The following is a 25,182-nucleotide window of genomic DNA, read 5'->3' as shown; positions in this document are numbered from 1 at the left end:
TAACATGTAGCATTGCATGTAAGTGTCAACATTAGTTAGGTACTGTTCTTTTTTTATACTAGTTATAACAAGAAATAACTACCAAATAATTTGCCTTTCGCCATGATAGCACCTCTGATCTCTGAAAAATCGTAAAGACTCCGTACCATATTGGCAAGCAAGCAGCAGTTAGTTTCGTTTTTGTGCTATGCGGCGGGTTTAAACTTCGTTTTAGGAGATTGGGGGTGAGGGGGGGGGGGGGAGGTGTCAACGTGCTTATTTGCGCACATGCGCCGAATAATACATCAGAGTTGACTGCAACACCAGGGCTAAAAAATTTGTCGCTCTTAAATGCTACTGTACGATCAATAACGTGTTTTTAGAACCACGATGCTCTGCCCTGTGCAGGGACTAACCGTCCATGCTGAACACCTGCCAGTTCGTGAAAAGTAAGTAATTATCGTTCGTCAGGCAGTATTCGGCGTGTTGCGAAGAACACAGGTGACAGTTCATTGACATTCAGAAGCGCCCGCGCCAGATATAAAGCTCGAAGTGAACCAAAATCGCGGATAGCGGAACTAAAGTGCCTGCAACCAGAACGGCCCACCATACCGAGGCCACAGTTCTTGTGCTCGAACTGGAGCAGGAGTAAGAAAAGCAAAAATCACGTTTGGTCGTTTAGAATCTTGCTTAGCGCGGGAGTGCATGCTCGCCACCGGCGGCGGCGGCGTCGGCGGCGTTACGACTTCGTCGTCTGCTTCGGCGACGGTTGTTTTGGGCCTGTTTTGGTGTATCTTCGCGTCCATTGCGCGATGCCTTCGCATGGCTTGATTAACTTTTTCGACAGCACCTCCAGGGTAACCCGCACTCGACGGAGTTAAGTGGTCGTGAGGCAAACATACGTTAAGGGTTGGTTTGCAGGGCGGGACTCTGTACAAACCCCATACAGACATCTGGCCGCTAGAGAAACGCTATCTTTTGCGCACTGCTTGCCACGAATGGGACTCCGCTTTCTAAATTGGTGATTACCAATTCGGTTGTGTTTTAAGAGGCATTACAAAAGGCGAAAGTAGCAACAGGTTCTGATAAATAGGAATTTTAAAAGTTCCCCCAGCTTTCTCGCAATTCTCAGACTTACTAAACTAACTAGTTTAAATCGGTCTAAATGGGAATCATCAAGCTCGCATGCTGAATTGTTTCGGTGTCTACGCTTGTGTCACGCGGCGGTGTAGCCCCCAGCTAGCACATCAGGATGGCTACGTTCCGCTGTCTCACCCATCGAAAAACGCTCCTCTCCGTTTTCTTTCTTCCGACTCTCGGCCGGGCTACAGCGGCGGCATCCGCCGCTCTTGCCCGGCCGTGGCCGACGCTGCTGCGGCGTTAAGGACTCCGCCCCCGTGAATTCCAGGTAACGGCTGGCAGAATCTCTGGTTTCACTCTTTGTAGAGCCACGTGTGTGAATTGAAGTGTCGTCGCATGGGCAATTGTTGTGGGTGTCGTTTAAAACTTTGCTTTCCAACCCCCTTCACAGCGTGGATTGGAGCCATCTTTTTTTTTCTTTGTGAGTGTTCTCTGCATCTTGGTGATGTATTTTATGCCATACGCTGTTCAACAGCTCTTTAACTTTATGTGTAGAGATTTAACTCTTTTTACCCTTACGATATCTGCGTTAGGTGCTTTAGCATCAATTCTCTGCATGATCTCCCGCAGCAATGGAGGATTCTCAGTCTTTCGTGCGCCTTCGCGACGCACTCTGTGAGGGGCCAGGTTGCCTGCCCTTCAACCTCTCAAAAACTAACCCATGGCATTTTTAGAATGCTTGCAAACCAAATTGAAGCGCGCCTTTATTTTGAAGTACCTAAAACTACCCCAACACGTGGGACATTTAAATATTGTAGGCTCCTCTCAGGCTCATCCTCAGTAGGCAATAACTCAATCATGCGTGCCTGCTGTTTATTTCTAACCAGAACAATCCAGCACCCGCTAGCTTCGGTTCTTGTAGCTGAGGGACGTGGTGTGCTACCACGTCCCTCACCAGGCTCACTAAAGTTTAAAAAAGAAAGCCTCCGTAGAATGTTTCTCAAAAAATTGTATACTTACACGTTACCTCCGCCTATAGCTGATCTGAAGTTCTGCACCTTATAGCACATCATCAGTATAGCAACCACAACTACACTCTCATTACTGCGAGCGGATAGGGGATAGCGTCTCCCATTGGGATAGTTGTCCTGCCACCCCGTACAACGATCACCGCTAAGTTCAGCCACAAAAAGCCGTTAATGATAGCGGAGCTGGATGCGCTGCGCGCTGCACTGCAGCACATTCGAATTACATCTGCATATCCTCCTTAAGTACAGCAGAAATCAATGACATGCGCAAGCAGGGACTAAACAACCATCGCGTTGTTGTCCTGCAGTGGCTTCCAGCTCGCTGTGGTATGGCTGGCAACAAACGGCCAACTACGAAGCCGAGCGAGCAACTGAGTCTGCTCACCGCGACTCGTGTTCATTACCACAATTCCTTTCACAAGGTGATAGACGGAGCTTCTTAGTTTGCGAAGAATTTCACATCATTGGCTCTGAGCGGACCCAGACGGAACGTATACAAGCCGCTACACACAACCGCCCAGTCGGCAGATTCCAGATGCCGAACGACGTGGTGTAAAGGAGCTCGGAAAACTGGGCAAGTCGGTGTCCGTTCATAGTGACCACAGCACAAAGGGAGACGGCGGACTACGAATGAGAAAAAACACGAACACGGCGCTGACTCGCCACTGAATGTTATTACCCCAAAACAGTCGTTTTTATGCTTACTTCGAAGGAGAAAAAAGTGCAACAAGAAACAGAAACAAATTACACAAAACCCTAAGTAAATATGCATAGGCCTTACTCGCAACCGGAACTGCGTGACAGAAGGACAACTAATAATAATTATCAAGTTGTTCGGCCATGAGATGGGCTCTGTCGTGCACATGCAAGTTTATCATGATACTTTAGCAAAAACTGTAGTGCGTCTGAAAAGCCGTGTATCAGATTATGCGTATCAATACTTTTTCCTTTTCTTTTAGTGGAGCGTTATTGTGTTTCGTTTTACCTATGTATCCACTCCTGCAAGGGCCCGGTTACGGCCTGCAGTATGTACAAATAAATAAATAAATAAAAAAGCGACCACACGTGCAGATAGCCATGTGAGCCAAGGGGACGTTTTTCACAGACCGTCGAGATTCACCCGCCGCGGTGGCTCAGTGGCTAAGGCGTTGCGCTGCTGAGCACGAGGTCGCGGGTTCGATTCCCGGCCGCGGCGGCCGCTTTTCTGATGGAGGCGAAAAGGAAAAACGCACGTGTGTACGAGATTTCGGCGCACGATAAAGATCCCCAGGTGGTCAAAATTAATCCGGAGCCCTCCACTACGGCGCGCCTCATCGCCTGCGTTGCATCGGCGCGTTAAACACTACAATCAATCAATCAACCGTCGAGATTCGCTAAGGCGAGCATTTATGGTACTCATTGTCTGGCGCACATACACATTCTCGTAGGACAAAGGCAGATTGTACACCATTTCTTTCGCGTATGGTACGAACAGCGATACGAGTTTGACGCCACAGCCTTTCTGTCTGAAGCGCATTTTTTTCAAAACCTCATCCAGCTACCTGCCAAATGCTTCCTCGGAGGGCTGAAACTTTCGTAACCCATGCGACGCGTCATTTCCTGCACATAAGGCAATCAATCAATCAATCAATCAATCAATCAATCAATCAATCAATCAATCAATCAATCAATCAATCAATCAATCAATCAATCAATCAATCAATCAATCAATCAATCAATAAATCAATCAATCAATCAACTCTGCGACATAACACACGCGTATAAAGCTCAGGAGCCCTCGTAGTTTTTTCCAGATCTCTGCAAACGCATTTACGCACGCACGCGGGCACAAAAATGCCATGCGTTACACTTCGAAGAGTAGTTCGTGCCGAAGAAGTTTCTTAAAGCGGCAATTATGACCTAGTTACATCCTGTCCTCAGCTTTGTTCAATGGGCAACTCACTTGTCTACAGCGAGTTCTATTGCAGCTCACTATAACTAAAAGTGCTTACGCAATATAAAACAGATATTGGGGACTGAACTAGCCTCTTCATAGCAGTGCAGTGGTTCTCTCTATATAACTTAAGGCCAGGGCAGCAGAAAGCCTGAAGCGCGAAATGCAGCGCTATATGGTGGCCCCTGAAGAAGTCGATCCCCTCAGCGCAAATACAAAGTATTCAGGTTATTGCCGCGAGCAAATCACTTGGTGGTTTCTCAGCGTTTTTGAAAGCGATGGCTGTCTCGGACGTCAAGGGTTACGGGCGTCTCAAGCGGCCGCTATTGATTTATAAATAAAATGTTTATCAACCAATCCGGCATTCACTATCAAGCGGAGATAACCTTTCCTGCGTCTGTTTGACGTCTATGCTCTCTGCGCTGAGATGGTAAACTCACTGCGCTTACGCACATTTTGTTCCGTTTCGCCCCCTCGAACAGTGGCTGCTTGAAAAGTCAGCCGTAAATGCGGAAAAGTAAAAAAAGCACACTAAATATAGTAATTAGCGTATGGAGGAGGAAAAGCTATAGGGTTATTGTGCGTCGCGGTTTCAATATGCGCAGATCAAGATCTGACAGATGCGCGCCTTTTCCTTATGGGGCACGATGTCAACGGCCAGGCAGTAAGTACGTCCAGAGTCTTTAAACTACTACCCGCGTAGAATGAGGATTTGCAAATCAACTTAGATGTATGAAGAATCTAATGGCTAAGGAAATGGGGAGGTCAAAGGACGGGACAGACAGAGAGATCATCCACTGGACAGGCGCTGCCTGTCCAGGCAGCGGCAGAATGGGGAGGGGGAGGGGAGGGGGGAGGAAGAATGGGGAGGGGGATTTACACTCAATTGAAAAGGTCGTAAAATGGAAAACAGTAGTAACGGCCGTGTTTGCTAACTCCTTACGAACCTTACTACCCCGCGGTACTGTACGTAGGCTCTGCCGCTAGCAACTGCATGGTTAGGAAATTCACTGGGTGTAGGAAGTAGTATACACTAGATTAAGGTCGTGCTTTTGACTAGGTTATGCATGGCCAGTTAGTAAAGGCATGCAGCTCAGGAGGGTGTTCTTTCTGCTTGCTTCAGTTAGTAACCCTGACTAGTGCTGCATTTACTACGTCCACTAAGTACCTAGCGTATACAAATAACCCAAAGACATTTTGGAGCATTGTCAATGAACAGGAACAATCTGACATATTTTTTTTTTGTGCGATAGAATGCCCGTTGGCATAAAAATAACTTATTTACAAATATACATGGGCCCCGGTCTCTCGAAGGAAGTCAAGAAGGGAGCGGTGGTGGGGTCCCCAGAGCCACCGCTGAAGGTCGGGGGGTCTTCCAGGATGGAGGCCTGTGCCTCTCAGGTGTCGCTTTCTGGCTGAGGCCAGTGAAGGACACGCCCATATGAGGTGGTCCGCGTCAGCTTGTGCGGCCGGAGCTGTGCAGAAGGGGCAGGTGTCGTCGAACGGGGCATGGTAGCGTGGTGGCCACGCCCGGGTCACAGCAGGTGAAAGCGCCACTCCAACGCGAAGTCTGCGCAGCAAAACCTCTTCCCAGCGAGCAAGTCTACTGGGGGGGTCCGTTCCACACGGGGGGATGAGGGCACGTGTGGCGCGACGCAGATCGTCCTTCCGTTGGAGAAAGTTTTCTATCGGACCGGTTCTTAACATTGGCAGCGGCCGAGGAATATACGTCGGGTGACAAGCCATATCCACTGCAATGTGAGCGGGGAGCGAATTCCGCCTAACCCACACCAGCCTTAGAGGGCAGGGGTACGTGTCTAGTAGTGTGTGGATGTCCCTTGAAATGGTACAATTGTTCGATACTTGGCGTAAATCCCGTATCGCCGCGGTGGAGTCCGTATAAAGATGTAGGATAGAACCCACGGGGGCGCGCTGTAGGGCCGGCGTTAGTGCCTGAAGGCCATCCCGGATGGCTGTGAGCTGGCTGTGAGCTGGCTGTGAGCTGGCTGTGAGCTGTGAGCTGGCTGGCCATCCCGGATGGCTGTGACATATCCATTTTAGATCCCCATTCAAATCCAATTCCTAAGCGTGACTGTGCTAACGTTTTAAACCAAACATTTGGCACTACGTTTTCGGATGGCTCGGGATCACCATATCCTGATTATAACTATTTCTTAGACTTTCCAATGGATGCGGTAATGATTGACTACACAGGTATTGTCTAAACGCCTAAAACTATCGCCATCTTGTGGCCCTGATAATATTAACATAAAGGTTCTCAAGAACACTGAAATATATAGCTCTATCATATTGTCCAAAATCTTTGAACAATCTCTCTTGCACGGGATTTTACCAGAAGACTGGAAAGTTGGTAACGTGGTTTTACTTCATAAGTCCGGAGACAAGCACTCACCATCAAATTATCGCCCAATATCATTAACTAGTGTTTGCTGTAAAATCATGAAACATGTCATATATTCTCAGCTAGTCAATTTTCTTGAGTCCTCATCTTTCTTTTCCCCCTCGCAACACTGGTTTAGAAAATTATATTCCTGTGAAACACAACTACTAATGCTAACTGATGATGCTCATTCTGTTCTTGATCGTGGTTCTGAAGTAGACTGTGTGTACTTGTATTTTTGTAAGGCATTTGATAAAGTTCCGCACAACTTGCTTCTCCGAGTGTGCTTACGTGGATTAAATCTTTCTTAACCGATCGCTCACAATTTGTGCATGCCAATGGCTATAACTCTTCTTCAATACTATAGTAACTTCCGGAGTACCCCAAGGATCAGTCCTTGGCCCCCTACTCTTTTTGATTGATATTAATGATTTGCCAAGCAACTTAACCTCCAATGTAAAAATTTTTGCTGATGATTGTGCTGTTTACCGAGAGAATAAAAACGCTAATGACACCGTGTTACTCCAAGCAGATTTGGACGCGATTTTGGACTGGTGCTCCAAATGGAAAATGACACTAAACACTAACAACTGCAAACTAATGCACTTCGAATGTCACGTCGTAAAATTACTGACCACGCTTCCTGCACCCATAATGACACGCTATTAGAAACAGTGACATCGTACAAATACTTGGGTGTCTTACTCACTTCCGATCTTTCTTGCAATGGAACAGTCACGTCAGCCGTGTAATCACCGACGCTAACCGCATGCTCGGGTATATTAAAAGAAATTTTTATATGACGTCACCTTCTGTTAAAACTCTTCTGTATAAGTCGTTAATTCGGAGTAAGCTTGAATATGCCGTTTCGATGTGGGACCCCCGAACTGAAGCACTAACAAATGCTATTGAGGCTGTTCAGAATCGCGCAGCTCAATTTATTCTCTCTAACTACTATCGTACAGCTAGTGTTACACTTATGAAGCAGTCTTTATCGTTGACACCCCTGGAACTACGCAGAAAAATTTCACGGTTAAGCTTGTTCTTTAAAATATATCACATGAATTCATATCTAAGAAATGCATTGTTCACCCCGGCAACCTACGTCTCATCGCGCATGGATCATCGCCACAAAGTGGGCACGCCTTTTTGTCGTAGTGCTTCTTACTTATCATCTTTCATTCCAAAGACGTCATCAGAGGGGAACCACCTTCTAGCAGCGGTCGTTGAAACTAACAATTTAGAAGAGTTCAAAAATCGGCTGCGCGCGCACTTTGGAATACAGGCTGCTGATTAGTTGCCTGCTTTGCACTGTTGTCATTGTGTACATCTTTTTAGTTTTTGTATACGGTTGAAGACTTGAAGTGCCTGATTGTTGCATTGCTTGTAATCAAAATTTGTTCCCTTTTTTTCTGTCCTTGTATGGTATTGGATAATACCGCTATCTTTTTTGCGTTTAATTTATGTCTGTAGACAAACTTGTTGAACATTGTTCTCTGCTAAAAATCTACGCTGTACCACTCCCCTCTCTAATGCTGTTTTGGGCCATGAGGGTACATGAAATAAAAAAAAAAAATAAATTAGTTCCATCTAGTGCTCCGTTAATGCTAATGTTCCGTTAGCGTTCCGCTAGTGTTCCGTTAGTGATAGTGTTCCGTTAATGAATGCCACAACCTTTTTTTGAGAATGTATGTGAATCAAAACCAGGGTTTCCGGAACCTGTGTCTATGGCATGCATACCCAACGGCACCATAGCTTTTTTTTTGTCTTTATTGCCTACAACAAAATACAGCAATTGAACACAAACACTTCAGCCTATCTTTGGCTGATCCTTTACACCAAAACTTTTTTCAGACAGACAAGTACATCAATAATTTCCGTCCACTCAGGCGGGTCTGCTCGAGTCAAAAAAATATCTCGAATATACGCAATGCTTTCAATGAAGTTTTCGCGCACAGGGCGAGCGTTCACATCTGCGTTGTTCGCAGCCATCTTGGTCTTCCGCAGGCTGTGGAGTCCAAGCAGCTTGAACATAGAATTGCTTGGGTTTGGGCGAGTTGGTTTTCCATATCGACTTGAAATTTCAGCTTGAACAAAAACCACAGGACTTAGGAAGGAAACACGGACACAATGCTGACTATCAACTGAGTTCACTAACAAAAAGGAGGAACATATTTGCATGAAACATTGCACAACATTGGCACAGCGCGACACTCTCTTTCCCGAGATGCAATGTTTCATGTATATAAGTTCCCCCTTTTTGTGTTAGTAAACTCAGTTGATAGTCAGCATTGTGTACGTGTTTCCTTCCTAAGTCCTGTGGTTTTTGTTCAAGCTGAAATTTCAAGTCGAGCTTGAACATATGTCATAAGGCGTGCCATTCTCATTTTCTATGGGTTACTAGTACCGTACGCCATGTGGTGCTGTAGGCAATTTTTTTTTTAAGTTTCCTTTTCAAGACATCCCAGAGTAATATTGCATCCCAGCACTCAATACAAGCATATGCTCGATGGTTTCCGGTTTCCTGGCTACGCCAGATGGGCGGACTAGAGGTGGACCTATTGAGCGCGTTGGGACGATCCACGTAAAAACGCGCGTTGGAGACATCCACAGTCGACGACAAAGGAAATACGAACACGAAAATATGAACCATGTACGGTAAATTGAAAGTTACTGTTCGTGTAAGTCCAATAATGGCGCGCTCTCGAAAGCCACATTCCCAAACTTTGTTACTGTAATTAAGCCGCGCATCAATCAGACTTGCGTGGAAAGAAATCGCGCTATTTGTGTGTTCTGGTTCACATTTTTGTGATCGCGTTCCTTTTGTCCATGAGTGTACAGCCTACATGAGTAAATTGAGCACGCTAGAACAGAAGTAACAGTTAGGGGAGTAAGCTCAGGGCCGTATCCAGAGGGGGGGTTTGGGGGTTCGAACCCCTCCCGAAATCTTTCCCAGGCAGCACGTAAACAATACTTACTGTTGCTTTCAGCAAAACTACCCCCTTCCCAAAATTCATAACCCCCCCCCCCCCCCCGAAAAAAATTTCTGGGTACGGCCCTGAGTAAGCTACCCGGTAAACGTATTCTTTGCTGGGCAATACGGGCGCGGGAACATGTGCAGCCACAGCAACGGAGAGAAGAAAACGGCGCTAACAGAAAAGGACAGAAATAGACAGAAACGACGACGATGATGATGATAAGATTACACGTTTGGCGACTATACACTAATTCTTCCGCATTCCCTGCGTTTTTACAAGTGCTTAGGTGTCCTCGTTATTTTAATACGTATTGGATTGGGCCCATTTTTATTTACACGCCTGATGTTTGCCAGTTGGCATAAAGAGAAGGATGCGGTTAGGTGCTTGTTCCGGCTTCACCATATAGTTCTTTTTTCATTACAGAAGAGTTCCTGGTTAGGTTTTTATTTTTGCCTTTTTTGTCAATTTTTCCCTCGGATGTCATTTATGACTCGTGATTTTTGCCTTTTTTTAATGCAGTTCCCTTTGTCAAAGCACTCAAAAAATGGGATTGATAAAAATGAAAAGACTCTATATTTAGTACTGTGTACAAAGTCCTATTTTGTTTTGAATAAGGATAAAAGAAGTGTTCCGCAAATAATAAATGGCCAGAGGTATGCAAAATAAATGATTATGGAGTCGAATTGATGGTAATATAAATGACTAGGTTAAGCAGATTCTGGTAAAATAGCTTCGACAAAATGGCTCTTTCTCTCTTTATAATTACTCGTACCCTTCCTTTCTTCCTTACCTCTTTTTTCTCTTTTTTTTCATCGGCCCGTTAAGGTGTCGACTTCACGACTTCACGCCTCTATCTCGCCATCCCTAACGCCCAACGATCACTATTTTTCTTCTTCCGTGAAGCGTTCATGGATAAAGCAACGTTCGATAAAGCGACGCTCAAAAAACAGCTTTAGTGAACAAAAGTTTTTAATAAACAGTCCGGGGTCCCAGCATGTTTACGTTGGTTACCTTCCGCCAGGAACTAGGGTATTTCGCCACAATATTCAGTCCATGACTAGCCTGTTGGGATAGAATGTTGGGATAAACCTCGTGTTTGCAAGACTTCAATATTGCTCTTCCGTGTGGAACCCCTGTCAGCTTCGCTAACCAGCAAGCTAGAGAGCGTCCAGCGCCGTGCTACCCGTACGTTATTCACTCGTGTCGGTTGCAGCCGTGACGTCCTTCCACGATATGAGGCGCGGTTGCAACACCTCGGATGGCAAACGCTCCAGCACCGGCGCTCTTTTTTGTGGCCCATGTGGGCTTTCTCTGCCGCTGCCTGGACAGTTCACTTGGAGACGCCTGCATCTGCAGCGCTGTCCGCTGTAACACGCGAACGGGTCAACCTGAAACCATGCATGCGAGAGAGAGAGAGAGAGAGAGAGAGAGAGAGAGAGAGAGAGAGAGAGAGAGAGAGAGAGAGAGAGAGAGAGAGAGAGAGAGAGACTCCGGGGATCTACGGATAGACCCGGACTCCACTCCCGGAGTCCGGGGCTCCGGGTATGGAGCTGAGGGCCAACTCTGCCCGTTGAGTCGGCCAGCCACTCCTCCCATTTGGCTAAGGTGGCGTGAGGTAGGTATGGGCGGTAGAGCGGGATTCTGGGTGCAAGTGCAACGTGTGTGATACGAGGACTGTCCGCCACCAGAACCCTCCCTTATTCCAGCAGCAGTGCGGGACTTTCTATCCGCTCCTCTAAGTGTTCGATCACCCCTCCCCACGACCCGTGAGGTGTCTAGGGCGCTATGCAGAGCCATATATATAGCAAGATGCCCAGGCTAACCACTCTTCCTCTGTCCCCACTCTCCATTCCTGGGTGGATGGCTGGCAGGCGCTCTGCGTACGGGTTTGCACCTATCTGCTACGCCTAGCATGCCACACATGGCGGTCCCTCTTTCTATGTACTTCTCTACCCCTTTCCCTTCATCTCTAGTGCAATAAAGATTATTATTATTATTATTATCTCCATAATCCAGTAGTGAATTAATAGAACGTGTGCAGAAGACGTTTTTATCTATATTTAAGCCCCGTCATCACAATCACAGTTTTCATCCTGATTCTGACATACCCATAGTTCCTCCCACCCCTTCCTTGAACTGCAGACGTATGCGTGCAGATCTTACATTTCTTCACAAAATTGTTCATGGGGACCTTTCTTGCGCAGACCTGCTTAACTGTTTAGAGTTTAGTGTTCCACAAAGGTCCACCAGGTCGCATCGCCCTTTCTTGACCGCTGCGCGCAACTCCAATCATTCTCCTGTGCGCAGAATACAGAATGGTTACAACCGCTTCTCTGAACGCCTTGACATCTTTCAAAGTTCCTTTACAATTTACGGTACTGCGCTGTTGAATACAGTATGTTAAGCATCTATGATATCTCTGTCGTTCATTTTTCTTTTTTTTTTCATTGCTGAAATTTGGTTTCTCTGCGGTTCTGTTTAACCAATAGATAGTTGCCTATTTTTGAACCTGTTTACTTATCATGCTTATCTTATCATTTGTCTCTATACTCTTGTCATTGTTTTTGTCGTCTTACTGTCAAACTTTGTTCTCTGCTTGTTGTGTAGTCATTACAATAAGCTGAGCCACAAAGGCATCTTTTTTTTTTTCTTTTTTACCTGTACCCAGGCTCCGCCTGTGCTCTATTTCTGTAATTTTCGCTACTTCAATTTGTGTGTGTCTTGTCGCTTGTTTGTTTCTTGCAATATCTTTCTTGTATTTTGTTTTCATGTAACTATCCGTGCGCCAGCACTCAGGCCTCTGGCTATTCCTGGGCACGTAAATAAACATGGATTCATTATTATTATTATTATTATTATTATTATTATTATTATTATTATTATTATTATTATTATTATTATTATTATAACAGCACATGTGCAATTTGCTCAATCCTTCTCTTTTAGTTTATCTGGCGCATTGTTGTATGTATCTATGTATGTATGTATGTATATTATCTGACTTTTCGTCATTATCATTAGCTATTTGTTATGCTGTGTTAATCTACTTTTGTCCTGTCATCCTAATATTTCTGTGCGCATTGTATCTCTGATAGTTTTCTTCTGAACAGTCATCTTGTTCTATTGTGTTATTCTTAGTTTTTTTGTTTCTTTTTTTTTGTGCGCCAGCATCAAGACCTCTCGGTTGTTCCTGGGCACGTTAAATAAATGATTGATTGATTGATTGATTGATTGATTGATTGATTATTATTATTATTATTATTAATGACTATTTTGATCGTCTTGATAATTCCTAAGCTCTTTTTCTTTCTAGTGACTTGACAACTTTTAAGCTCCTTTACGTCCTTATACCAAGCCTATTGGCAGAATTTACTGCTATTCGGGATGGTCTCCAAGCGCTTGCATCGACAGTAACTACCGGCGTGAAACTCGAAATATACACGGACTCAACGACAGCGATACGTGACCTACGTCGCGTTGCGCGTAGCACCGGCATGTCGGCACGTATTCACGCGATCCTGGACACATACCCATGCCCTGTGCGTGTTTTGTGGATTCGCCAGGGCATGCTTCCTGGCCACATAGCGGCGGATCGCGCTTGTCGCCGTATTGCATGGCCGCTACCACTCCACGGCCGCTACCACTTCTTCCGGTGTGCACCCTAGAAAAACTGGTGGTGGAAAAGGGGAACCTCCGCCGCGCCACGCGTGCTTTACTTCCACCGTGTGGAACCGACCTCCCCAGTGGGCTCACTCGCTGGGTGGAGGTCCTGCTGCGGAGGCTTCGAGTTGGGGTGGCCTTATCCCCATGGCAGTGGCCCACGCTTGGCCTGCCCGCTATTACGCACCGTTTGCGGACACCTGTCCCTTTTGTTCGGTCCCTGCGTCCGAAGCCTACACGAGCCACCTTCTACGGACCTGCCCTGCCCTTCAAACCTCTCGCCTGCAACACCTCCAGGGCACAGGACTCCATCCTGGGAGACCCCCTGATCTACAGCGGTGGATATGGGGCCCTCAGTACCGGTCTCTGCTGACGTTTCTGCGTGAAACCAATGTGATGTTGCATATATAACTGTTATGCCGTAAGGCAAACTCTCACACACACGTACAAAAAAAGCAAATGTATTTCACTGTCCTTGATGTACATGTTCTTGTTTACTTGTTTGTTGTCACTTTTCCTTGTTTCATGAGCTTCTATCGGTTTGAGTGTCAGTGCTTGCTACACTTAACTTGTTTTTTTCATTTTCGAGTTTTCTTTATTTTTCCCCAATGTTTTTAGTTTATGTGTAGCTTTTGTCTCTCTTAAGTGCATATGCTGTTTTGTGTGCTTGTTTATTTCATTTTTCCGTGATCCTTGAACGTTTCTCCGGCTGAGTGGCAGGACTTGCAACACAGATTTTTTTTTTTTTTTGCTTTCTGCGGTATTTGTAACTTTTGTTGTTTTATTGTCTTTGTCTTATACGTGATAGTTTGTGTGTGATAGCGTGTTTATTTTCGTTTGTTTTAAGAATGTTTTGCATATTGTGTACCACCAACAAGACCCTAGGGTTGTGCCTGGGCCCCCAAAATAAATAAAGATAGATAGATAGATAGATAGATAGATAGATAGATAGATAGATAGATAGATAGATAGATAGATAGATAGATAGATAGATAGATAGATAGATAGATAGATAGATAGATAGATTGATTGATTGATTGATTGATTGATTGATTGATTGATTGATTGATTGATTGATTGATTGATTGATTGATTGATTGTCATTTCTGGATACACGGCCCTTACGGCGTCGTACACAGTGACGCTTGGCCTAGAGGCGTTTTCACGGTGTGTTCAGCGGCTTAAAGTTCAATAAGTTACCGGTAAAAAGCGCAAATGCTCATGGGCACATTGTTTTCTTCCGCGGAGTGCCGTCACTTCCGGTCGGGAGCTCTCTTGGCGTCCCGAACGCCGTCGTCTTTCACATGCGTGTGTGCTTGTTGTTCATCCGTTTCCACCGAAGAAAAAAACGCTCTCGTATCGGGAATTTCTATAAATAACAACGATTGACCCTATTAGGGGTTTATCTGACAGGTAAGCACCCTGTGACAAATCAACAACACGCACACACGCGCATGAAAGCTGCCGGCGTACGGAGCTAGGGCAGAAGAGATCTCGAACCGGAAGTGGTTGGAGCAGACGACGTACCCGTGAGCCTTTGCGCTTTTTACCGGTCACCTATTGCTTTTTACATGACGGATTCTACGCATTTTTTGTGTGTGTGTGCAAAAACGCCTTGAGGCAAAGTCAAACAAAGAAAAAAAAAAGTCTGTACCCTCGTTTCATCAAAACATGAAAAACAAAATTGCATAACACTTCATAACACTTGGCCGTTGGAATGACTGTATACAATTACGCAGCCTTTCACTCACTTGTCATGATTTGTTGCTTCCCAGTAAAGCCTTGAACCTTCCCGTCTGCCGCTATCAATTAAGTATGGTGCACAGAAAACGGCTGCAGCTCTTGTTTTATCTGAACTATCCAGCGAAAAATTTTGTGAGGACTGGCAGCCAATTCGACTCTATCATTACGGCGAGTTTCATTAACTTGTCATAATTGGATTACACTGAAGTTGTAAACGTTACGGAATTCCTGTCTTCTGTCAATAACGGGCATCCATTGGAGGAGTACGGTTACGAAAAACGGCTGCAACTCTTGTCTTATCAAAACTATCCGGCAAGAAATTAGGTTACAAGTAGTTCCTAATACGACTATATCATTATGGCGAGTTTCATTTACTTTTTGTAATTGCTTGGTTCACGGTAAAGTTGTAAACGTTGCGGAATTCCCATCTGCTGCCAATACAAGGACTTCTATGGGGAAGCGGGTGGCGTCGTGTTCGTGTGCCGGATAGAATCCTATCCTTGAAGTTTGATTAAGCAGTCACAAAGTCATAGTTACTGCCATTACCAAATGATGAGAAAAATAAATACATGTACATTATTTATGACCATGCGTGTCATGTGTATTATATACAGCTTCGCTGGTCATGCACTCATCGCAGAGTGGAATGTCAATAACGACAATAACATCAATGCCAGCGCCGAAAATGTCAGCACTGACAATAACATCAAAAACAACAATTGTTGTTTTTGATGTTATTGTCGGTTTGTGTTTACTGACGACTAGTAGCTTTCTCCCCGAGCGCTGCCGAGCCAACAACACGAGCTGTAATGCTACCAGCGGAGCGCTGTGTTCCCACAAAAAGCCTTCTGCAAAGCTGGTAACTTCTCACAGAAAAACCTTTCGACGTGTACATTGAGCTGATCGCAAACCCCGGCTTAAAATAACGCCGTCATTATCGCGCTCTATCTGCTTTCACCTCAGTGTTGATAGTGCGCTCAAGAAGATGAGTACCGGGCGTTGGCTTCCACTTTTTATCTCTTTTGTATGCAGGCACAGGTGACCCCTGACGATTAGATCGGGACAAAGTTTCGATCTGTACAGACAAGGGTACATATTCAGAACCGTCGCACAAGGAAGCGGAAAACTGGCGCACCACGTACTTAAACGAGCCCGCTGACCACTTGCCCAAGCGCCGTGGCCTTGACAATAAGGCTTGGCGAAAATGAGCGGCTTTCTTTGGCGCCGCAATATATCCTTTCTGGTTTAGAGTCCTCTTACCGCTGATCACCATGACAATCTTATCAGCCGGCGCGCGCGCTGACGACGTGTCGCCTTTGCGTCGGTGCCGCAGATCCGCGTAGAGATGAAGATAACGTCTAGGGAACGTCTTCGAGAAGGGCGAGCGGTCTTCAAAAGGCCTCCTCGACGTCGAGAGGCGGCAGAAGTCGTGCGATACTCTAGCGTCGTCTGCTTTACTGCGCGACCGATCGCAGTCGGCTTCTCGCACTTGAAGTCTTAGGTGGTTTAGGTAAACCGTACGCCTAACGGACTCAACATCAAGCTCTCAACGCGGCGAATGGCCAGTTCCTCTTGACTTGAAAGCAGACGATCATCTGCAAAGCCGTCTGCTGAGGAGTTAGCCACATCTGCGACGCGTTCAGCAACCATCGTCCAGGAACGAAACCGAACTCCCGTCGTCGGTGCATACAGGAACCACCAGGATGCTGGGAATACTGGAGTTGATAACCCGAATTGTGACTTTCCTCTACGACTGGCTACTGGGACCGAACCGCTTGCTGTTCAGGAGCGTGCGCTTTTCTGGTGGCGGGAAGCGAGTGCTGGTGAGTGGCTGCGACTCCGGCATCGGCTTGCGGCTCGCCCAGCGGCTGCACGCGGCCGGCTACCAGGTTCTGGCGGGTTGTCTAAGCACCGACAGCCGGGGTGCCAGGGAACTGTCCCAGCTTGAAGGCGAACATCCCGTGCGAGTGTTCCAGCTGGACATCACGGACGACCAGAGCGTCCGACAGGCGATCGTCGAAGCTGAGCTGGAAGAAAAAGGTTGGCCTTTCCTGCGTTGTTCGGCGCAGTGTTATAACATAATAGACGTAAGTTTGTGCAGGCGTTGTTTTTAAAATATCGCCACCCCTTATAGGACAAAATTTGCCGCCCTGAAGGGCAGGTTTTACAGCGTGAACAAGGTAGCTTTGACACTGTGCTGTGGCCAAACGAAACTAGAAGCGTGGACCTATCTTATCGCACAGAGGCTCAAGACAATCGATAATGATGATACTAATCATGATGATGACTTTGTGGATATAGAAACAAAAGTGCTTTTTTTGGCGTCTAAAATGGACAGTTTCGTTACTGCGATCGGTCCTATCTTTTCCACATGAATCTTGAATCAAACAAAATCCCTTTATCGCCTTTATACATCGTACGCAATTTAATAAGTATGGTTGTTATTTATTAGGGAAGAGCAATCGTACACCTACATGGCACTTTAACTGTATACTTGCAGGCGCCTCTATGCGTGTTACAATCGTTATCACGAATAAAATTATGGAAGGCAAATATTTTACCACCTCTTACAGGAACATCAAAACTCGGTGGTTTGTAATGTGTCAGTACGAATTTACAAAAAGAAAACAAAACAAGTAGAATTTGGTTAGCCTTGGCAGGTGGGTCATACGTTTTACAAAATGTCTCATTCTTATTATTTGAGCCTGGCACCGCGTACTACTCCACCAGTCCTTTTTTAAATTTTAGTCATGGTTTGCGTAATCGTGCCAAGAACCAAACGAACTGAGGCCCTTCTTTTTGTCAGCAGGGGGCGGGGCTCGAGCCCTTCCTGGCCCCTCCTTCCTCCACAGCCCCTGCTTTTTCGCATCAGTTCGCCTGCACGCAAGCACTGACAGTTCAGTCGCGTACTGCACAATGTAGTCGTGGGCGTATATCCTCATCATCGTCGTCATCATCATCATCCAGTATGATTAGAAAAAGTTGTGCATGGACGTTTATTGGAGCGGAGGATGCTGTTGCGGGTGGCCTTAGTCCGGAAAGCCGCGAACCCCAATTCCTACAGGCTGATTGTATAGGGCTATGAGGTGGGCGTTTTAGCCCCCAAAAGCCACCCCGTTTCTTGGCCAATCCCCCACGTGGGTATGTGCCACCAGAAGAGGAACAACAACAACAGTCGCGACCCGTGGCAGCTGCTCTTGCAAGCATGAGGAGGAGGGGGAATAAACATTTATTTAAATGTATGTATTTTTTTCCCAAGGACAAGGGCTGGATAGCTGTAAATTTCACAACACTTGCCGCTTGGCGATCGCGTCTCCTGGCTTAGGCATAAAATTGAAAGTGAATATATTTAGGACAAAACAAGGAGGACAAAACAAGGACAACTGTTGTCCACGGCCTTCGCACCATAATGTGCTCATTTCGTGACTGCGGATGCTGTTCGTTTACAGTCATTTTCAGCTCCAGATCCTAAAGGGAGATGACAAACTAATTGAAAATGGGGCACTATCGTATTCGATGTAGATTTTGAGCGGCAGCTCTTAGTTCACATCAACACCCCGTTTGGCATTGCCTCGTATCGCTTCAAAGCAGAATTGGTTATAGATTGATGTAATTAGGGGAGGGATAGCCAAGAGCGGTGAGCCGGAAAGGGGAAAGGGAGGAGGAACAGCGGGATGGAGCAACACCACCTAGATAATATTTTAAACCCTCTCTAGGTGGCGTTGGATGGAGATAGAGAAGGGAAGAGAGGTGGGCGAGGAGAATGAGGAGCAGTAAAGGAGGAGGGTAATGGAACCAACCCGCTTCCAATTCACTCACAGCTATTTTTTATAACCTAAAATTTTTAAAGTTCACGTGTTGACCAACCTGCAATGAGAAATCACGAACTCGATTTTCTGATTGAAGTTCTGCAATGGCATCACAAGAACCGCTCAGCAGCCGATCGCGGAACCTTGTTTACCGTTAGTCAACCTAGATGGCGCCACCATACCGCGAAGGACCGTTTTCTACCTTTGCTTTGTCTTTGACAGTATTTGTACCTTGCTTGTTTTTGTTTTGGTAGAAAATAATCGTATCGTGAAACATAGTGTTCGCTCGACAAATATGGTCACGTAAGAGACAGTCGCTTACGAAAATCGGCCAGTGTCGACTGAGACAACCCCAAAGTGCCGCAGTGCTGAACAGCTAAAACAAGCATAGTGCACGCAGTACCATCAGTAGTACGCATAGGTATTTCTATGTTTTCGTGTACTTTCGTAACTTCCAGTGTTTACCCCGCCATTCTCACTCCTATAAAAAGAATGTGCCCTTAATTTAAGCGCAAATAGCTCGTTGGGCAAGCTTGTAAGCCCTGCCTAATTTTTCGTTTGCTTTTGGCGGCCTCAGCCAGTCGCAGAGCTGCCACATATGACATCATAGGTTCTGTTGCGGAAAATGAGCTAGTGTGTCGAATTGCCATTCCCTTTTTTCCTAATTATATAGTTTATTTGAGCAAGGTTTACGTTAAAGTTAAGTCAGTATGATTCTAACGAGGCAATCTTTCGAATGAACCAAACTTGTGTTTTGTCTGCATGGCCCCTTTAAGTTTTAAAATGCCACGTCACACCGAGATACGATTCCCGTTTTTCGACTCTTGGTTCGACTACTAGTAAAGACATGCATTATTTGGTTTTTGTTACGAGCCCACAGGATATAAACAACCGTATATGGGTTTCCCATTACCCTCTTCTGTCGAATAAAAGATGTGCCGTGACCTCTGGTCGCAGGACTCTGGGGCCTGGTGAACAACGCCGGCGTGTGCGTCCTCGGCGAGTTCGAGTGGCTGACCCTGGAGCAGGTGGAACGGACCATCAACGTCAACCTGCTCGGCACCCTCCGACTCACCAAGGCCTGCCTGCCCTTCGTGCGCAGGAGCAAAGGTCACCACCCTCTCTCTTGTGCTCCGAAAAAGTTTGACGCCAAAAAGTATACGAGCGCAATGTACAAGAGTAAGTTTGAATGCCCAGCCGCATACAAGCCGTGATCAAAGGTTTGTTTGCATTTCGTAGCGTAGTGAACAAAGTCCGGGCCTTATCCGTCCGTAGTGTCAGCTTGCTTAATAGACGTATTTTTAAACTTCAATCCTTACTGGGTTACGCAATTCATAAACGTCATGAAGGCGATATAAGTGTCTTCAGTTATTTATAACGACGCAACCTCGCACTGCCCGCTTTCGCACACAAGACTGAGAGACTCAAAACACACCCGAATACCAGAATGGCTACCAATATATAAGTCTGGGGACAGCCTTGTGGAGTGGTGAGAACATTCGGTAGCAATGGACACGTTCAATAGCGCAGGATAGGAGTGGCTGGAAGTAAGTGGAACTTTTCGTTCGGCAGCGGTCGCGATTACTAATTAGACGGCTCTTGATGAAGTTACTCCAAGGTGTCTCCTCAGACGCCAAGTATCCTGTAAATCGTTCGTCGATGATATCTATTGGACGTGCCCTCGCTCACGGCTATTCCTCGGGGACCTCCGTCGTCTGCAGGTCGCGTGGTGAGCGTGAGCACGGTGATCGCGGTGTCGGGCATGCCCTGCATGGCCGCCTACTGCGCCAGCAAGGTGGCGCTCGAGTCGTTCAGCGACTGCCTGCGACTCGAAATGGCCCGGCACGGGGCTCACGTCAGCGTCGTCCGGCCCGGAGACCTCGTCAAGCACACGGGGCTGATGGACAGGCAGGACAAAGACGCCAAGGTAGGTTGCACTTGGTGCCATATCCCCCCCCCCCCCCGCAGTCGTGTACTGGATTTACTAATAAACCTTGCAGTCACGTGTCATTTTGTGGTTAAAAACCGGATCCAGTTCCTAAAACCTTGAATATAATCGCAGTGTTCGGGAAAGTTTGCCTTTGCTTGAAAATCGTTTGCCTCGACAGCTTTTCCCTCTGTGCTACATTTAAATCCTCGGGCTTCTGGGAGCCGAATATTTCCCTTATGTAGATTTGGATGGATACACTCACATTCCAACACTATGCGCCGCATAGTTTCTGTTTCTTTCCCACAAACTACGCATACCCCATCATTTTGTGTATACTTCCCCGCAAAGCCCGTTGCCTCAAAAAGCAAAGCACTGCCGTTGGAATTATCGCAGAAATTTTCCTTTCTGATGTGTGATTTCTCTGCCCTGTTATAGCTTTAATGCAAGCTCTAACGACGTTTCCGCTTCCATTTTCAGGGTCTGCGGCGTCCTCTCTTGTCTACTTTCGGCATCAACGCCAGCTTTGATACTGAAACTAGTCAAGGGAGGGCGCCACAGCCCCTTCGGCGAATCACTGCTTCGCACTTGACAGCCTTCACGTTGAGTGAAATTGGTGTAAATTTTTTTCTCCGCGCTGTGAAGTTGCCATTCCGTTCTCCGCTACAACACGAGGAGTTTCCGCACGCAGGCCATGTGGGAGGGCCTGAACGAAGAGCAGCGCGCCGTGCACGAGTTGTACATGGCGGGCTTCACGAGCGGCTGGGTGTCCAAGGGAGGCATGATGTCTCCGGGTCAGCTAGACGACAGCCCCGTGTTCGCGCACATCGAGCACGCGCTGGGCTCGGCGCGGCCCCGGGCCCGGTACATGAGCGACAAGACCATGTGGGCCCTGTACCTGCGCATCCTGGCGCTCATGCCCGTCTTCGTGGCGGACAGGCTGCAGGCGGTCTTCTACCACGTGATCAAGTGCCTCGGCGTCAGGCACGCCAGGGAACAGCAGCACCACATCAGCAAGGCCTTCTGAGCTTGTGCCAAGAGATAGAGAGAGAGAGAGAGAGAGAGGTTTTTTTGGGAACTCTGGTCTTAGGGTGTGGGAGTGGCGGCCACCGCGAACAGTTCTTGGCGGTCGAGCATCCACCGGAAGACAATGCCGAGTCGACACCGAGTGACGCCATTGGTGGGCACGCTTCCAGTGCGGGAAATGCGAAAAACATTACCGTGTGAGACGTGAACTCTGGCATTAATTACATAGTGCATGACAAAGCACAGAAAACGGATTCCGAGTGACCAAAGGTCGTGTGATTGGTGCAGCGTGCACCGTGTTTCACTCCGTGGAAGTGCAGCTCTGGACCAATTTGTCCATGCTGAAATTTGGGAAAACCATCGGGATTGTGTAAGCATATTTACGCCTCCACCTATGTGTGTTGTACGTTTTAAAATTACGTCAAGCAGCACTGATGTATTGTCGAGTTGTATGTTGAATTTCTGCCGATGTATTTCTTTGTCTTCACTCCTGCATGGGCCTGAAAAGGGCCTGCAGTATCTGTAAAAAAAAAAAAAAAAAATGAAACGCAGGCACGAAGCAAAGAAAAGACAACACAACACACACGCTGGACAGCATACACCAGAGTGTGTGTTGTCTTTCCTTTGCTTCGCGTTTACGTCTCATTTCTCGCCGGTTTTTCCCATGTTTCGCTCCGATCCTGTAATCTGCAGGGAGACTTCACTGTCCTGACTGCAGTACGTTGTTTCGTTGCACCGGTGTACTGTGGAGCTGCAGTAGGCTTCGTGCTTCCGTCTTTGGTCCTGTGAGAGTCAACGTGCGCTCTGAGCCGCTTCCAAGTGCGATTTTGCTGCAAGCAAAAACTGCAGCGGGATAACGCAGGGTAGAACAAAGTGAACGCGTGAAGAAAACGCTGAGCGCTGCTTTACGTGCTGGCATAAAATGCCTACAGTGAAAACCTTATGGTCTTGTGCGTGAGTGAATGTTGACTTTCGATATTTTTATTGTAGAAAATAAATTTGATTTTACTGCTGTTGCCGGGATTTGGACCGACCGACGACTGATGGTTTCTAGTATCTTTACAGCAACCCAACGACATTGTTTTAAATTTCGTGGGAACTTGGGCGGTTTATACCAGCCAAAGGCGATCCAAACAACTTCAGAAGCTTCGTCGCCTCGTCCCAAGCAACCACCGGACGTCCGTCGGCCGTCCAGCGCACGTCCATTCAGGGGCTAGCGGACGTCCGCTGGACGTATGTTTCAGAGCTGATAACCATACCACGTACGCCCGTGGGCCGTCCGGATTTAACACTGCCGTACGTCCATTCGGACATCCGAAATAGGATGCATTTCGGAAGATCAGTCAAAATTTACAGAATCACAATTGCTGCATTAACGATAAGCATATATATTCCTACAACGAATACTACACCACGCAACACCAACGCACTACCGGTCAGATAAGGGGGGGTAAAGAGAATTGATTATAACACGAACACGGTAAACTTGCTTCGCACGTCCCGTTAGAAGTTCTTAGTTCTTATAATTGCCCTTCCCCTAAGAGATCATCGTTGGAGTCGGTGAGGAGCTTCAATCAAGTAAAATAAAATAGCCTTAATTTCAGTAACACACACAATAAACTTGCAATGTACAAGTCAGGATGTTGATGTACAAAATCCTTTTTATTGAAAATCAGAGTACCTTTTCCTTTTTTGCTATTATATGCAATTTACGCCATTATTTGATGCTCGTGGTAACATTGTACGTCCACAGGCGGATGTCCTCCGGACATACAAAAGATGTATATCCTTTGTACATCCGTTGGTGGATGTCCACAGTACGTCCACAAATGTACATCCAAACACGGACGTACAGTGGACGTCCAAAGCTGGCCCTGGGTGCTCGACTGTTGGACGGACAGGAAGTCATTAACATGCGCCTAAATCTAGAAACGCGGGCATTTTAGTTTCTCTCCTGCACTACATAAAAAGCTATGATGGAACACGAGCCTCGAGGTTCAGCAGCACGAAGCCTTTGCCACTGAGGCACCGCTACACCTATAGCTGCCATTGTCGGTGGCCATGCCGCTAATAAATGTTAGTTGTGCGTACGTTGTGGAGGATAGCAATCATTCTCGTTCTACGGCGGCTTGCCGCAAGCGGAATTCTGTGAGTACGCGAAATTTCATTGGGCCTACTAGGTTAGAAAGAGCGGTAGAGCAGGACTTCTGAAAGAGAAAATTTTCTGGACAAGATCGTATACGGAGCCCAAGAACTCAGGAGGCTCGCGGATTCATTAATTAATGTGATACTTTAGTCATACCCCACAGAATATCTTGATTTTAAACCAAGCAAATCGAAGTTCACTCATCGATAGTAATTGCTACGCAATTGAGATGGCTTCGCATCCCGTGAGAAAACCTCGATCCGAGATCTGTTATATAAGACGAAAGCGTTAAATGCATTAAAACATTAAATTAAATAGGTCACTAACTTTGTGGTCGGCGTCCCTGCCTTTTAAGCGCTGGACACATGTACGATTGGTTCACGCGATTCGCATGCGACTGATCGTTACGACTGTCACCACGACTAGTCGAACGCGTGAATTTGAGACACATGACCCGATGCGCGCATGCGATGCGTCGTCGGCGTCGCTCCGCCCACCGTTTTTGCTCCATGGTCAACTACGACGATTCCGCGCGTTTAATCACAAAAAATGGATAAAGCAGGCAATCGTGAAGTGTTTCCTGCCTTCGGAAACAGTTCGCGCACACGCCGGCCGCGCCTGCCAGCTCGGACACTCAGCGGCTCGAACCGGCGCAGACCACGGTAGCAACCGCTTGTCGCTGCCCTTCTGAATCAATCTGATCGTTAAAATGAAGTTCCACATGCGAGAAAGTAGGTGTTAGTGTGGTGAAAAATTGTGCTAGGGATCGTTATCACGGCTTATTTTAAAAGCGGCGATCAGATATCTGCCGCGATGCAAGCCTACGCTGACCGGCCGCCGCGGCGCGCGGCGGGCGGTGCGCCGACCGGTCGAGAGATGGCAATACCTGCGCGGAAGCATCGAAACAGGCTACGCAGATGTTCAACTACGACGATCGCTGAGCTGAATTTGTAGATTCCGCGCGTTTGTTCGCAAGAAATGGATAAAGCAGGCAATCGCGGAGCGTTTTCTGCCTTCGGAAACAGTCCGCGCACACGCCGGTCGCGCCTGCCAGCTCGGCACACTCAGCGGCTCGAACCGGCGCAGACCACGGTAGCAACCGCGCTTGTCGCTGCTCTTCTGAATCAATCTGATCGCTAAAAAGAAGTAGCTTATGCGAGAAAAGGGATGATAGTGTGGTGAAAAGTTGTGTTACGGATTGTCATTCGCAGTTACACAGATAGCGGCGATCAAATATCCGCCAGGATGCTAAGCCTAAAGTTCCCAACACCCGAGCCGACCAGAGCAACGCGCGCCGGTTGCGGGGGGTTGGGGCTCAGCGGGCTCTCATTGGCTGTGGCCTCACGACGATTGCAACAATGGCACGACTGCATCTGGCTTGCCAGACGCACGTCGTGAGCCTCCTCCGACCAGCGATCGACGCCAAAACAGGTCCTAACGATCAATCGTAACGATCAGTCGCATGCGAATCG

At 47.0% G+C, this 25,182-nt stretch overlaps 1 protein-coding gene across 1 annotated transcript; it reads left to right on the top strand.

The window, feature by feature from the left end:
- The first annotated feature begins 15,878 nt into the window (after window positions 1-15,878).
- Window positions 15,879-22,111, top strand: LOC144149149 (D-beta-hydroxybutyrate dehydrogenase, mitochondrial-like). The gene is made up of 4 exons (XM_077680688.1): window positions 15,879-16,842; window positions 19,569-19,721; window positions 20,333-20,538; window positions 21,230-22,111. Exons 1-4 carry the CDS (start codon window positions 16,506-16,508, stop codon window positions 21,563-21,565), a joined length of 1,032 nt encoding a protein of 343 aa, XP_077536814.1. The 5' UTR covers window positions 15,879-16,505; the 3' UTR covers window positions 21,566-22,111.
- Window positions 22,112-25,182: the final 3,071 nt, after the last annotated feature.

This window comes from Haemaphysalis longicornis, unplaced genomic scaffold (assembly GCF_048455015.1).
Source record: "Haemaphysalis longicornis isolate Haplotype H1 unplaced genomic scaffold, Haemaphysalis longicornis Haplotype H1 scaffold_8, whole genome shotgun sequence".
Classification (NCBI taxonomy): domain Eukaryota; kingdom Metazoa; phylum Arthropoda; class Arachnida; order Ixodida; family Ixodidae; genus Haemaphysalis; species Haemaphysalis longicornis.
This window is presented reverse-complemented; position numbering and strand designations above follow the sequence as displayed.